Raw genomic sequence first — 15,068 nt, forward strand, 5'->3', positions numbered from 1 at the left:
GGTATAATAGAAGTGCAGCTGCTAAGTAATTGGGAGACAGGGCACTCAGGAGGCCAGGTGGTAAAGACTAATTTAAGGTGAGGTTTCTGATGTTCATGAAACTGGTTACACCAAATAGGATGCCTCTAAATGGAAGCTGAAGTGAATGGGTGTGCCAGTCAAAAGAGAACAATAGGGTTCTGCTTTTAGCCATCACAGGAGGTATGCAGCAGCACTCTGTATCTCTCAGAGACAAGAGGTATTTGGCTGAAAGCGAGCAACAGTGAGTGTAGTTAAAATAAATCAAAGAGCAGAGGTGACTAGAAACAGATGGAAAATTTGTTCAGAAAAGGAGTGAGGAAAAAGAAGGTACGACGATGTTACCATCTGCCTTTTGTTTTCACTTCTCATTTTGCTCATCTGCAAGAGCTGAAATATCCAGAAAGGAAAGCATACTGTTTATCAGCCAAGCTTCTTGAATTAACAATAAATGAAAATCAAGCAGGAACGGTTCAGTTCCACTGGTTAAGATGTCACTCAAGTCTGCTGTTCTGCTGCAGAGGCAGAAAATATAAGAGACAGCAAACTGTCCCCACAAGGTCAGAGTTCCTCAAAACTAGTCCCTTCTGATACAGGTGGCAGCAGTACTGTGATCTGTCTTACTGGAGTTTTCCAGTCTTTTGACAGTAAGTCTTTAATGAAGGGAGATGTTTTTAATTTGTATTTTTGTTACACAAGAATAAAAAGGGATTTTTTTTTTTCCTATCATTTGCATGATTCAGTGAGGCAACAATGCATGCTTCAACATCATGGCTATAATCTGTATCTAGGAAAAAGGTTCATAATAGGCCCAAGTCTAATTAGCTCCCATATCCTGTAATAACCTATGCAAAGATCAAGTTGGAAGAAACAATTTTCCCCTCTTTCAATACTGAGCTGAAAGTTCCCTTTTATGTGTGCATAGAGTCCATTTTGAAGCAAATTAAAATAATGCTTTCCATCCAATAAAGTGTTATTCTTCCCTTCATTGTGACAGATATATTGGAAGTTTCAAAGTGTACAGTATTCTGCAGAGGGGTGGATGAGTAACGTAATTTATTTGCACTTAGTACTCAGTTGCACAGTGGGCATAGTCCTCTACCAGGTGTTTAATCAAGTTAATGCTGTAACTTTTGTGCAATCCTCTAAACTATTATAATTTTCCTAGGGAGAGGAAAGTTAAATATAGTGAAAAATTGCCCTGAAAACGAAATTGGATGTATAGTTAACAATAACGATTAATGGCTTCTGGCAGATTCATGATGTGTCAAGTACATGTGGTAGACCATTATTTAGGGGCTGGAAAGAGAACATTTAGACATTCTCTCTTGCCTCAGCAAAGGGGAAAATCCCAGACTGTCCCTTAATAGATTTTCCCCCCAAATCAGTCAGCTGCAGTCTCAGAACACCTGAGGTGCTCCCTTTTCTTTACAATGAGGTAACCTGATCTGACTGCTCAAACAGGTCATCTGTGTATTGACATCTGCCCTGGTCATGTGTCTGCCTCTGGTTCCATTAACCTGTGAAGGCCTGAGCACCTTCTTATAGCAGATCTAAATTTTCAAACAAATTCAAAGCAAGTTTTGTGTTTTAAGAATAAAGCACATCTTCATGTTGTGTCAGGTAGCTCTGTGAAAGGAGTTCTGAATATTTGATTCTGCAGGTTGGATGTGAATAGATGGACCTTGTCATTTTGCTGTTTCTCACTAAGTTACATTTGAGGTAATATAAAGCCCCCCTCAGTGAGAGCCCATGTGTGGCTGAAGATGAGGGAAGAGAATTTGCAGAGCCAGTTTTGTCGCTCTATCCAGAGGGCAGATTAAGCAGTTTTCAGCTTTTGGGATGGGTGAAGATGCTCTGCATGCGTCTAACATGTTTGTTGGCATCTGTGCCCCGCAAGCCTGTATCTCTATCAATAAACTTCGCTGCCTGGAGGGATACTTTTTTTGGATTAAATTGTAATAATTAGATTGTAGCTGCAGTTTGTACTCTCAGTTATGTCCCAACCATTAGTTCTGTTTTAATTACTTATTGATTGCCCAGAATTTGTTTCACAGTTGGTACAATGCAGAGCTTCACATAAATCAGAAAAGAGCAGTGATGATTGTCCTCCCAAGTGACCTAAATAGAGGCAATGTTCCAAACAGAGAACTCTTTTTAGAGACAAGGAAAGAGCTGTTTTCTCATCTTTTCATCTGGGGAGCAGTAAGACATGGGACTCAAACCAAAACTCCAGATCCTAATGGGTTATGAACATCACATCTTGAGCCTTTGGCACAAGGTGACTGTATTTTTTGCAGGGCAGTGTACGAGCTACATAGTTCCTGTGTACGTGCCTTATCTTCCTCCTGTGGAAGTGTAGATGCCTTTGGCACAGAATACTGATACCCTGGCTGTCTGTTGGGGAGTGGGCACTTCAAACCCCAAGGCACTGTCTTTAAATGCAGTAAAAGCTAATGACATATTCAGTTATTCCTAGTCTGTTTGAGTTTGTTTGAGTAGAGGGGAACTGAATGTGGCCTGTCTCTGAGATTGAGAAGGCTCTCTTTATTTCTCCGTGCACCAAAGTAGACGTGGTAAATGTTTTGATGGCACGTTGATGTGTCTTGTATCAGTAGAGACAGTGAGAAGAGAGATTCTGTAGGAGTTATCCCTAGTTCCCCTGGAGTGGCTTCCTTGAATCTCAGCAGTGGAGCATGCTTATAGTAGCACTGGAAGTGTGTATTGGATCATTTGCAATGGCAATAAGCACAGCTTTTAATAATTTTTTTCCCCCCATTTTTTTTAACCTACTTAACATTCTGTTTAAGGGCTTGTCATGAAAGAAGCAAATGCTTAACTCATTTCACAGAATCACAGAATCACAGAATGATAGGGATTGGAAGGGACTTCGAAAGATCATCTAGTCCAATCCTCCTGCCGGAGCAGGAACACTTAGGTGAGGTTACACAGGAATGTGTCCAGGCAGGTCTTGAATGCCTCCAGAGTAGGAGACTCCACAACCTCCCTGGGCAGCCTGTTCCAGTGCTCTGGCACCCTCACTGAGAAGAAGTTTCTTCTCAAATTTAAGTGGAACCTCTTGTGTTCCAGTACTTACATTTATTTATGAGTATATCTAGATTCTACTTTCGTCATAAAACTGTGTCCACTTGGCATGTTTTTCTGATACCTCATAGCTTTGTGATTTCCAACTAATACTTCTGAACTGCCTACTTCATGATGAAGTGAAAGCCATACAGGAAACCTTGGATTTGCTGTCCTTTCATATCATATATGTCCCACATGGTCACAGAATTCCCACTGCTATTTGTGCAGTACTTGCAGAGTTAGGAGAGAGAAGTCCTTTTTCCTGTTAACATGTTTCCTGAGAATACAGGAATCCCTCTAAAAGCTTTTACATGATTTGTAATGCGCAAAGATTTCTTTCCACGGTCCCAGAGTTTTTGTTCCTTCCATTTTTGTTAGTACTTGCAAGACAAGCATTGTGCAAACACCTACAGGAGCCATAAGCCATAAGACCAACACAGAAGGCAAAACAAGTGGAATCAATTCAAATATCCGCTTCAGAAGTCATCATGGCATTTGTCATGGAGAAGCTCTACCAGACTTCAGCAAAATTGCCACTGCAACTACAACATGGGACCCTTCGTGTTACAAATCTAGAATATTTTCATGCATGTAATGCACACCATACATAAACTACATGGCAGGTATTGAAAAAAATATCACAGATTATTCTTATCCTACAGTGAAAGAGGGGGCAATCAGAGCTTTTGGGATAATAGGGTCAGGAAGGAACAAGGATATTATTAAGAGGAGTTGGGACTTTGCTGTTGCCCTCTCTTTTGCCCACACAGATGTATACCATGTGCATGTTCTTTAAATTATGCATGAAAACTCATTAAAATGAATATACTAGCATGTTTCAGGTATATGTTTATGCCACGTTGAGAAGTGCGAGAAACTATAGGTGATACCATTGAGACAGAAGGTATTGGAGCGTAAAAAAAATACGTATTTTAATGTGTTTCTAATGTTTTTGGAACTTTTAAATTCAGATAAAGCTGCATAATAACTCAGTAACAAGGCCTTGAGGATATTGGTGCATTTCACTAGTTTCTGTACATGTCAGTCATTCATTTGCTACCTTATTAAAAACTATTTCATTAACTGCTTTGAGCTCCTCACTGTCTTTACACTGCATTGCTAACCAGTATGTTGGCTTTACATGTTTCTGTATTGTCATTCATGTAAGAATATGCTGAAACACCAAGAGCTTCATGTAGACATGATGTAGCATATAGTTCTACATACATAATAGGAATGACTTAGAATCCCTACATTACCTACACAAACTTTTGTGTTAAGCTCCTGAAAGAATGAGGTAAAGATTCACTATTTTTTTCCAACTCAGAATATTACAATTTTGATGGTAGCGTTTGCATCATGTTGCTGCAAGGAATTTCTGTTCATTGTGTGTAGCACCTTACAAGAAGAATAGAAATGAACACTAAAAGAGTCCAAAGAGGTAGCCAGTAATTTATGCTAATCTATGTGGTGAAAAACTGAAGCCTAGGAAACTAGACTTGCCAGAGCACACAGGAAAGGTAGTTTCCCATGAAGGGAAGGAGTATGGATTCAGTCCCACTGGCTGGTTAAGTTCTGTTTTGACTTGTAATGTTTTGAGACTGCTACACCAACACAATTTTAGTTTGGCCTGCTGACAATGGTAATGAAATTCTGGCCTGAAAGGTCTTTTTCTCTTACCTTACTAATTCTTACTCTGTGTGTGTGTGTAAGGCTTGTAGGGATCTCCTGTGTATCCACTTTTCAATGAGGATTTTATTTGAAGATGATTAAGAGCACTCAGTGAGGACATTAATGGAATGTAACAATGGGGGATTCATTTGAGGAATGCAAGGGATGAGACTGGTATGTCTTGTGGTGTAGTTACTCTTGGCTCAGCAGCTCTCATCTATTATTTACTTCTCATCCAGATAAAGATGCCAGAATGCCTCTTATTTTCTTTTACAAAGAGTGGCATGTTATTTCTGGACATAAGTGTTATGCACGGTTACCATGATGCTGGTTGGGACAATTGTTTAGGAACACACATTGCATATTTAGGACAAATTGCAGAAAATAGTTTATCTGCCTGCTCTATTACTCTAGTTCAGGGCAGTGATTTGTATCAATATGTGCACTAATTTTTATCTTCAAATTGTTGCTTTAAAATTTTTATTTTTGGTCCTTTGGTGGGTGTAACCAAGTGCATTTAGCTGGGAAGTTTTCAGAACAATTGGCAAGGTGACTTTCAAATTGCCTTCTTGCTGACTGAAGGAATTAGCTGTTTTAAAGAATCTAGGATTTGTGTGCGCTTCTATGTGAAAAATCACATGCTACTCAAGTTTCTCAGTTCCTTTCATCTCTCCTGACCTGAAGAATTAAATCAGAGGATTCTGCACAAGAAAAGGAAGAAACAAACAGAAAATAGAACTAGGGCAAAGGTTAGGTGCAGCTGGAAAGAATGCCACAGTCTACAAGAAAAAATGGAGAGAGTGTTGTGCATTGCAGGGCTCAGCTGGGATTAAAACAGCGTGGTGGAGTTAAATGAGCTTCTCAGAGCTTCCTGGAAATCATCTTCAAATGCTGAAGCACCCAAGTGCTGCAAGTGAAGAAAGAGGAAAATACTGAAAGAACTGCCTGAAGCAAACAAGTTGACTTGATTCAGCACAGCAGCGGTGGTCACTGAGCTGGCAGAAACATACTAAAGCTTGCAAAAACAAAAAAAAAGATTGAGTTTCAGGTATGGGGAAACAATACCTTGTACCTTTGGGTGGAATAATAAATAATGCTTTCTTTGGGGAAAGCATGAGCAAGTTAGCTATTGCCATAACACAGAAAGGGAGGAAAGCTCATGAAGTTACAGGCAAATTGGGATTTTCTCTTCAATGTGTTCAATGAATAAGAGGGAGTTGCAGTTTGGTGGTGGACGCAAGGAGTGACTGGTCCAATAATAAACCTGGTTGCTTGGGAGGTAAACTTGAGTGGGGATTAAAGGCTGAGGAGATCGGCTTTTTTAGTTGCAACTCTGACAGTCAAGAATGGATTGATGGTTTCACAGAGATTCTCCTCTGTGTACTCTTAAGGCTAGCTTAACGGGCTCGTTGTCTAGCAAGCATTGTCCTCAAGAGGCATCCTCCAATCCTGCTGTAATGATGTCAGCTATTGGCAAACTGTACTTGCTGGAGAAACTACCTTCTTCTCATCTCATTTATATTCTATGTAATTATTCTGGTTATCCTTTATTCACATCTGTGCCTGTGGGAAGAGAATCAGTCAGTGAATTGAGACTTTTTTCGGTTCATGGTGGAGTTTAAGATCATTCCTTTGTTCCTAACTTAATCCACTAATTTAAATGGGATATGCACATTTTCTAGTCTAGATACAGGCTTTCCTAAATGTGAAATTCAAAATGTAGATCCAAATTTTGCAAATATGTATTTTCAGATGTGATAGGTGTGGTAGTGAAAAGGGTCAGCTCCATTAAATCATAAAAGGTCCTGCTGCAGTCCATACAAAGCATTATATCTATTGAATGAGTCACCCTAAAGCTAGATCCATTTTAAAAAAGTGGATTGTTCACTTTAATTACAAACAAAAACTAGTTACCCTCAGAACTGGGTTCTTTATTTGGCTTATTTGCTACCACAGCCATTGGATAGATTTAGATATGCGTTAGAAGTAAAATGGTTTAAATTTAGGGCAATGTAAAAAGCAATCTAATTTCCAAACTGTGTACGCTGTGCAAACAGCAGGGTTGCAGTACATATTATTCTGGAAACATGGACATACACCAATGCCTTTAACTGAACTGACCTGTCATCAGTCATTTTCAGATGGGCTTTATTTCCTTCAAGAAAGTGAATATCATGAAGTAAAACCAAAAATAACCAAGCTATAAACAGCTGGCCTATGTGATTCGTGGATCATTCAAGCCTGTCATGTTAAGTTCATAGGACATTCTGTCTCTTCATATGGTAACCAGTGCTCTGAGCTTCTCAGAAGTAGAATGTGAGAAGCCCGTGGTGGTGTGCTACTCATTCAATTTATCAAATATAGTTTTTCAATCATCTTTATCTCCCTTCTCCAGAAAGACACCATTATTTTTCCCATGTGTTACTAATTTTATTTCTGACAATTATTTTATTTTATAAATTATTTTTGATTGGAGTATTTTAGCTGCAGGAATGCATCCCAACACCCACAGATATCATTTAGTGCTGAAATTCAAGCACTGTATGGCGACTGCCAGAGCTGACACCCACTCACTAGGAATATTTATGCAGCTATATGGGCAAGGCCAGAACTGTGAACATACCTCATCCTCAAGAACACTCCGGCTTAGCGTTCTCAGCAGCTGCTCTGAGTCATAATGGGCAGAACATCCTAAGAGATTTCATCGTGCTTTGGGGCAGAGGCTGGTTATATCTCCCTATTTGAAAAGCTGCCCACGAGAACAGAGAAGAAAATGTGGCTCTCTCACAGCCTCGTTGCAGGAGAAAGTTGGCTGCATCAGCCTGAAAACAAGGAAGAACCAGAGATGAAAGAGTTTGTTCTTTCTTAGTTCAGATGGTATTGATCCCCAGAGCTGAGTGCTCTTCACTTGTGTTCTGCCCTCACTACCGTAGCTCTGAAGTTGAAACCAACAATGTGTTCCATGATTTTTTTTCACTTTTTCTGCCTCCAGAAGGTGAATAGAATGTGTGGTCTAATATTACATTTTTCTAGGCAAAGGAGAAGTGACACAGAGTGGCTTCTTTCTTAAGTGTTGGTGCTCTTGGTTGTATGCTAGAGAAGATTTATACTCAAAGAGGAGGTTTATTAATTGTGCCGTAGAGATTCTTAGCTATCCCCAAACACTATTCTGAACCTGACTTAGAAGCCATTACAGAGAATATGAGTTAGTCGGTGCTTTTTAATGTTTGCAGCTTTGTAAAAGCTGATGGTTTCCTCCCAGCATTTGTTGCATGAAATGAGGAGCATATAAATGAGAGCAGGTCATTATCTGCAGGAAGAAATGAAGCGTGTTTGCCATTGGTAAAAAGTAGAAAGTACCAGATTTGTGCACACTGTTATGCAAGTGTTTAGAGTGGCCCCTATATTCTTCTAAATTAAAAGCTGGTCTTTGGTTTCTAGATATTCTCCTTCTTCCCCTGAAATGGGGGAATGTTCTACACTATGGTGGAAGCCACCTAATCCTGTTTGGTATCTCATGTAGTCCTTGTGGCATTACAGCAGTTGTGTTTACGATGATGCGTTGAACATTGGTATTATATGAACAATTACCTGGAGTGAGGTCTACCAGACTAGTTTCTATAATTTAAAATATTTTAGCTGGAACAGAGAAGGCATCCTGCAGCATGGCCATGTGCCAGCTCTCAGTACTATTGAGAGTACAAATTGATAAGGTGTATGAACTTCTGGCACATGGAATGGTGAGTGTCACTGAAAAATCACTGTCTTAGTAAATGCCAATATTTTAACGGAGAAAAAAGCAGTACTATGCATGGAATATTTGAGTATGCACAGCCACTGCCAAAAAATAAAATAAAATCTTGCCTCTAGCTTTATTCTACATAGCGCATTGCCATTGGGAATCTTGATAATGGAAATGTAAAAAGTTATCATTAATAACAATGAATTTCATTAATATAATCACTGTCAGTACATGCTCAGTGTATAGATGAGTTACACAGTGTATCTCTATCATTGATCATGTATGTAGGAACCATTAAAATATGCAAAACTGTTTTAAATGATTGATCACATTCCAAACTCAGTGTGAATATAATGAATATAAATATTGTGTGTGAGGGAGAAAGAGTTGTTTAAAAAAAAAATCTTTATTTCTGATCAAAATAGCCAAAAAATGTAATTTGTCTTGTCACCTTTAGCTTTGAATCAAGTCTTGTAAGTTTGAGCAAATTAACTGCAAACTAGTAAGACTTTAGTGCCACAGGTGTGCAATTAAGACACAACAAAAGAGGGTTTATTAGACTCTGAATATCATTTGGAAGTTTTAATTGCCTTTGCAAGCTAGGGGAAAGTTCATTCTGAATGTTTTACTACTCTTCCAGGAACCATAATTATGTCAGAGGAACTGCAAGATGCTTTGGATAACATGTATGATGCCAGAGTCCCAAAACTATGGTTTAGGATTTCCTGGGAGTCGGCTACTTTAGGATTTTGGTTCACTGAGCTTCTTGAAAGAAACCAGCAGTTCAGCAGTTGGCTGCAGGATGGCCGACCAAACCAGTTCTGGATGACAGGATTCTTTAATCCACAGGTAAGATTGCCAGATTGATCTTTTCAACTCCCACGTAACAGTTAAATTAAACCTTGAGAGAACTTCAAATAGACTCAATCATGATTATACAAAGTGTAATCTAAATTCATTTTTTAGCATAAATGTAGGATAACTCAATATCTATTGAAGAAAATTTTGCTAGACCAAAAGAACGCTACTGAAATAATGGGATTCAACTTCTGATGGCTTTAATTAGAGTGTAGAAATTGGGTAAATACATCTTTTCACATTTAAATGTTATCCTTCTTTTTCCTCTCCTCTGTTACAGTAACGTTTTTAATTCATTGTATGAAAATCTCTTAGAGTACAAAACAAGGTAAATTTCAAAATTTTGACATAGGAAGAAGAGATTTGGATTTGGCTCTCAACCCTTGCAAATTAGGTCCTTGAAATGGAAGGTTTGTTATTTATACCACCCCAGAATTGTGCCAGACTAAGTCTGCAGAGACACACAAAAAACACAGCCTCTCGCCTGCGCCGTCTAAAATAAAAACCTGGCACAAAATGAAACAGAAAAAAGGGAACAGCTGAGAATAGAGTTAAAAGAAAGAATACATACCTAGATGATGTGTAGTTTCTTTGCACAGCTATCCACATTCATTAAAGCTTTTTATGATTCACAGATGTTTGTGGGAAGTGTGAGTTGTGGAAGTGAGTCATTGTGAGAGTATCCAGCCAACAGGTTTCCGCGAAGCCTTAGCAAAACGCTATTTTAAAGATCTATTTTAATCTCAGTACTTGTTAGCAATGCAAAAGCTAGCTGAAACAGCTGCCTAGAATAGAGAAAGCTACCGTGGCAAATATTCTCTAGGGCTACTGCTGGGAAATATCCATCTATCATCTCTCCTGTGCCAGCTGTCTGTTGATACCACTTTACAGCATGGAAGTGTGCTCCAAGAATCCCTGAGCAAAGGGTTCCCAAGCAAAAGTACAAGGGAGAAAAGCAGGAGTTTTAAGAAAATTATTATGCTTCCATACTTGGTTGGTTAGCAACACATCAATAACGAGACTCTAGAATATGCCTAAGTAACTTTTGCAATGATCAAGCTGGATGGAACCCTGATAGGCTTTTGGTTTTGTTGGTGTTCGCTTTTGTGCTACAGATGAGCAAGACCTGATACAGATTTTGTACTGGCCGCTTTAGCTGGCTTTTTTGTGCTTCGAGGTTGTGTCAGTTCTGAAAATTGCCAACCAAAACTGGGCATCCTACAGCTTTCTTGATCCATACATCTGCATTTCTGAAAAAAGCTGCCAAATAATCAGAGTAAAATGTCCCCAAACAAGTTGTGATTTAGTAGACAATAGTAAGTGAGAAAGCCTCCAGAAACACAAAATTAAACACTTGATAACAGTTCTAAAAGTCCCTCAATACACAGTGTGCAGAGAAAAAAATCTGAGAATGCAATGTGCTTACCCGATTTAAAAATCTATTTGTGCTGACAATCACAAGCTTAAGAATCAGATGGTTATTGTTATAGTCTCCATTTTCGGCCACCCAAGCTGTGTGAGTGGCTCATTCTACAAGAAATTCACCTGAGCAAAAACTCCTATTCAATTAATTATTTTTAATAGTCATATTGCTGTGTTTAAAATTAGTATTTCATCTGTTAAGAAAACTGATTTTCATCTTCTCAAGCAAGTTGAGATGATGAAGTATTAGTGCCGCAGTTCTCATGGCTTGTTTTAATACCTGAGAAATCATCAGAAAAATCCTTTTGTTTGTGAGATGAAATGCAGCTCCTAAGTAATTTGTAATTTGCCTACCTGCATAGATCTTACTGTTTGCTTTATTGTCGATGGATAAATGCCATGGATGGCACAAGACAATAAAGTGGATTTATAGCACTGGGAGAATGAGACATTCTGGCAATAAAAAATAATATAGGACCTGACTCTGCCTTCTCTTGGACTGTTTATACACTACGATAAATTCAGTAATTTCACAGAAGTTAATCTTTATTTATAGTGATACAAATGAGAGCAGGCTCAGGCTTCTATGCAGAAGAAACCTGATTCCCTGTCTATATCTGCATTGAGCCAAGATAGCTGGGGTGAACAAAATAAGAAAATGCCATGAATTTTCTTCCTTCCTGGAAGTTAATCTGATGTTACTGGTTTTTTTCCCTCAAAAAACTTGGCACTATGCATATCTCATTTCTACCTCCCAATTTCCACATTGTGGCTGATGCTGTTTTACTGTTTTCTTGTTTGCATCTCTGTACCCAGTTGCTGTCACTTGTCCTATATATGGATTTTAAGCCCTGTGAGGCAGAACTGTCTTTCTGGTTGTATAGTACTTAGCATAATGAACTCTCAGCCTAAGACCCTTAGATGCCAAAGCAATGTGAATACTAATAAGAATACAAAGTGCAATTGCCTCCATTCCTCTGTGCCCACTTAATTCTAGTAAACCTGCCATAATTTGCTCGCTGTAAAAACTGAAAAATAAGTGACAAACAACCTCCTAAGCCAGGTAATGAGAGAATATGATTGTGAAAGCAATAGACTTAGCTGATTTCCATGTTTCTTGTCATAGCTTCCATGGATGCCGGGTTCTCCCTCACTGGAAGGTTCAGAGTTAGTTTGCTTGGGTTGTTAGAGGGCAAAGGGACAAAGATTTAGCCGCCTCACTGCACAGTCCATGGAGAAGCTCGGGAAAAGGCAGGTGAAGAAAGGCGAAATCATTTTCCCTGTTTCTGAAATCTCAACAGGCGTCCCCTACCCCCCAAAAAAACCGACACCCCCCCCCCCCCCAAATTAAAAAAAATAAATCAAGGAAAAGCTTACCAAGATTCAAAACAAATGTCATGGCTAGTGTTTCATTGTGTCTCTGACAGGGGGGTGTGTGGGGAGCCAAGCCCTCAGCCACACAGTGGCACCTCAAGCCACTTGACTCTTCCTTGCAGTTCATTGTGCCGTTCACCCACTCTGGGATACCCGGCTGGGCCTCCAGCTCAGGGCTGCAGACTTTAAACACTGTCTAGGATTCATTCAAATGAGCAGATAAGTGTTGCAAGTCCCACTGCAGGCAGCAGCGTATGGGTCCTGCCATCTCTGTAAGAACAGTCTGCAGTCTAAATCTTATCCCTGAAGACAAGTCACAGCTCTGAGTGTACTTCTATTCCTGTGTTTTCAGAGTGTCTTTGAACTGATTCCCTTAATGCAGTCATTGCTCTGTCTTGTCCTCTTCAGGCTCTTCTTTCTTTAATATTTCAGTTTATCTGGGATCCAGTAGCCCTCTGGGGCCTTCTGGCAGTGAGCACTTTGTGTATTTTAAACTATTGGTACTAGCATGTTTCTACAAATTAAAAGACTTCAAATTAACTACAAGGGTTCTGCTTTCATTTAATGGCATCTCTGATAGAAGAATTTGGCCTTTAATCCTGTCTCCCTTAGCTATATGCTAGAGTTCTCAACTACTTCAAACGCAATTACAATTATCTGTGCTATCACAAAACCTCTTTAAAACTCTTCTCCTGGGGTGTCTGGAATGATATTAATGAGAAGAAACTGATGTCAGTTAACAGAAACATCTGAGTTCATGAATGTAATCTCACGTTCTCATAATTTGAAGGGTGTTGTGTAGCTACAAAGTGTGTAGCATGTGCAACAAGCACTACAGTCCCAGCAGCCAGAGTGTGGCCTCTGATTCAGTAAACCAAAGTGCTTATTTTTCTGCATCTGACTTCTTTCTATTCTTTTGGACCTGACTGTAGCTCCGCAGAGCATCCTGCACTGTGGATACTGAAGAAAGATTAAAAGCTTGTTCCATTCCCTCATTGCTCTTGATTTCTTCCTAGCTGTGCTCTTGGCTTTCTGATACCCACCCGTGTGAGTTCCCCATGTGCCACTGTATTCCCCCATCTCAGTCTCCACATACCTTGATTCTCTGCTCTGAAATCTGCCTCTTTCCTCATTGTCCTTCTCAGTTAAGTCCCCCTTGCTCTTGCATCTTCAGTTTCGGTGTTTTATTCATTCATCTCCCAGCTATGCAAATGGGTTTCCATAAGTTAAATTAGGTGTACATCTACAGCATATTGACTGAAGTGCAGAGCAGCCTACCTTCCTGTCTCTTAGGTCTAAGGTGTTTCTCATACCCTGCATTGTGCGTGCACGTGGACAGTTAGTTATATGAGAGAAGCTAAACAGCATCTTCAGCTTGGCTTCTCTTGTGAAAGCTTGTAACTAAATCATGAGACTGTAGCTCTTCAGAGCCCAGAGTGAGTTTCCTTCTGTGGTGCTGAAGTGCTGTGAGTTTATCTTACCCATGTCTGGAATAGTACGTTATTGTAGTATATTAAGGCTTTGCACTGAGCAAAGTGGCAGGGGTATTTCACTATTTAATTGCGTGGTTCCAGTTTGCATTTCCTTTGTGTTCCGCAAAATGTTTCATGATTTGTTGACCGAAGAGCATTTGGTATAAGAAAATATGAGTAAATAGCACACAAAATACCAGTGGTATTTGTGGCTTAGCAATTACCTGTATTTGGAACCTCACAAAACACATTAATCTGGCAGCCTTGTAAACCTCTCTCTATCTGGCTGGTTGTAAAGTAGGATGTGAGGTGAGGTGAGATATACATGCAGATTCTGATACATTAAATAAGCTGCTTTGGTGGCTTTGTAGCATCAACACATGCACAACAGGTATATAAGAATGCATGGTACTGGGGAAGTATAGGAAAGCATTGGGTTTACACTATGGAATTTAGTTTTATATATACATGGATTCTGTGGGATGAGGTTTTATGCTGCTAGTGTCATTTATATGGGAAAAAAGTTGAAAATGGCTAACTTCAGGCTTTCTTAAAACCCTCTACGTCATGTTCAATCTCTTTAGGGATTCCTAACTGCTATGAGGCAAGAGACAACTCGCATGAATTTAGCTAAAGGGTGGACACTGGACAGTGTTGTTTTACACAATGAAGTGACCAAGATGATGAAAGAGGATGTTGTTGGCCCTCCTCCTGCTGACATCGGTGGGGTTTACATATATGGCCTTTTCCTGGAAGGGGCAGGTTGGGACCGCAGAAACAGCAAGCTCGTCGAGTCGGCACCAAAGGTAAGGATCAAGTGAGCATGACTGACTGTTACACAACATGATGTGCTGAGAGAACAGCGGGAAGGATTCTGAGTGCCTGCGACAGTGGTTTCACAACAGGTTGTAAGAGAACACTAGCAGGGCTGAGCAGGGGGCAGAGTGTTTACCTACCAGCACTGAATGAAAAGACTTTTGTCAGCAAGTGAATTCAGGATGCACCGCTCTAGAGCAGATCAGATGCTGGGCTCCTTGGCTTCTGGAGCCCTGAAAGCACAGCTACGTTTGAATAAAATCGTGCAGCCCATGGTCAGCCTTCTTTTGACTGACCACGTGGGACCTTGTCACAACTTCCAAAGCCCGGGACTGGTTTTGATGACAGCTGCTGTGGAGGTCACTGTTTGAATGACTAGAAATCCCTGGCATTAGTTTTTTAATAGGAGAAAGAGTAGTAGTTCTGCACTTATGCTCAGATGCTTCATGGACTTACATTTTACTGAAGTGACTAGGCAAATTTAAAACCTCATTATGGAGTAGGAAGAGCTGCTGTTGACTTTTTCCAAAACAGTGATAACTGTCCTGGAATTGGGAGTTGAGGTAATTCCTCTCTGTAGGTAAAGCACTTCTGTGTCTGGCTGAGAG

At 39.8% G+C, this 15,068-nt stretch overlaps 1 protein-coding gene across 1 annotated transcript in view; it reads left to right on the top strand.

Annotated features, from left to right (window-relative positions):
* The window catches only part of LOC308053297 (dynein axonemal heavy chain 5-like), a gene marked incomplete at both ends in the record, with an annotated part of 168,550 nt that overhangs the window by 152,571 nt on the left and 911 nt on the right, over window positions 1-15,068 (top strand). Inside the window, 2 exons of the mRNA XM_080364153.1 lie at window positions 9,159-9,367; window positions 14,229-14,450. Coding sequence (XP_080220279.1) covers window positions 9,159-9,367; window positions 14,229-14,450 — 431 coding nt within the window. The remainder of the gene's footprint in view (window positions 1-9,158; window positions 9,368-14,228; window positions 14,451-15,068) is intronic.

The sequence above is a fragment of the Nesoenas mayeri genome (genome assembly GCF_963082525.1).
Source record: "Nesoenas mayeri genome assembly, chromosome: 2".
Taxonomy (NCBI): domain Eukaryota; kingdom Metazoa; phylum Chordata; class Aves; order Columbiformes; family Columbidae; genus Nesoenas; species Nesoenas mayeri.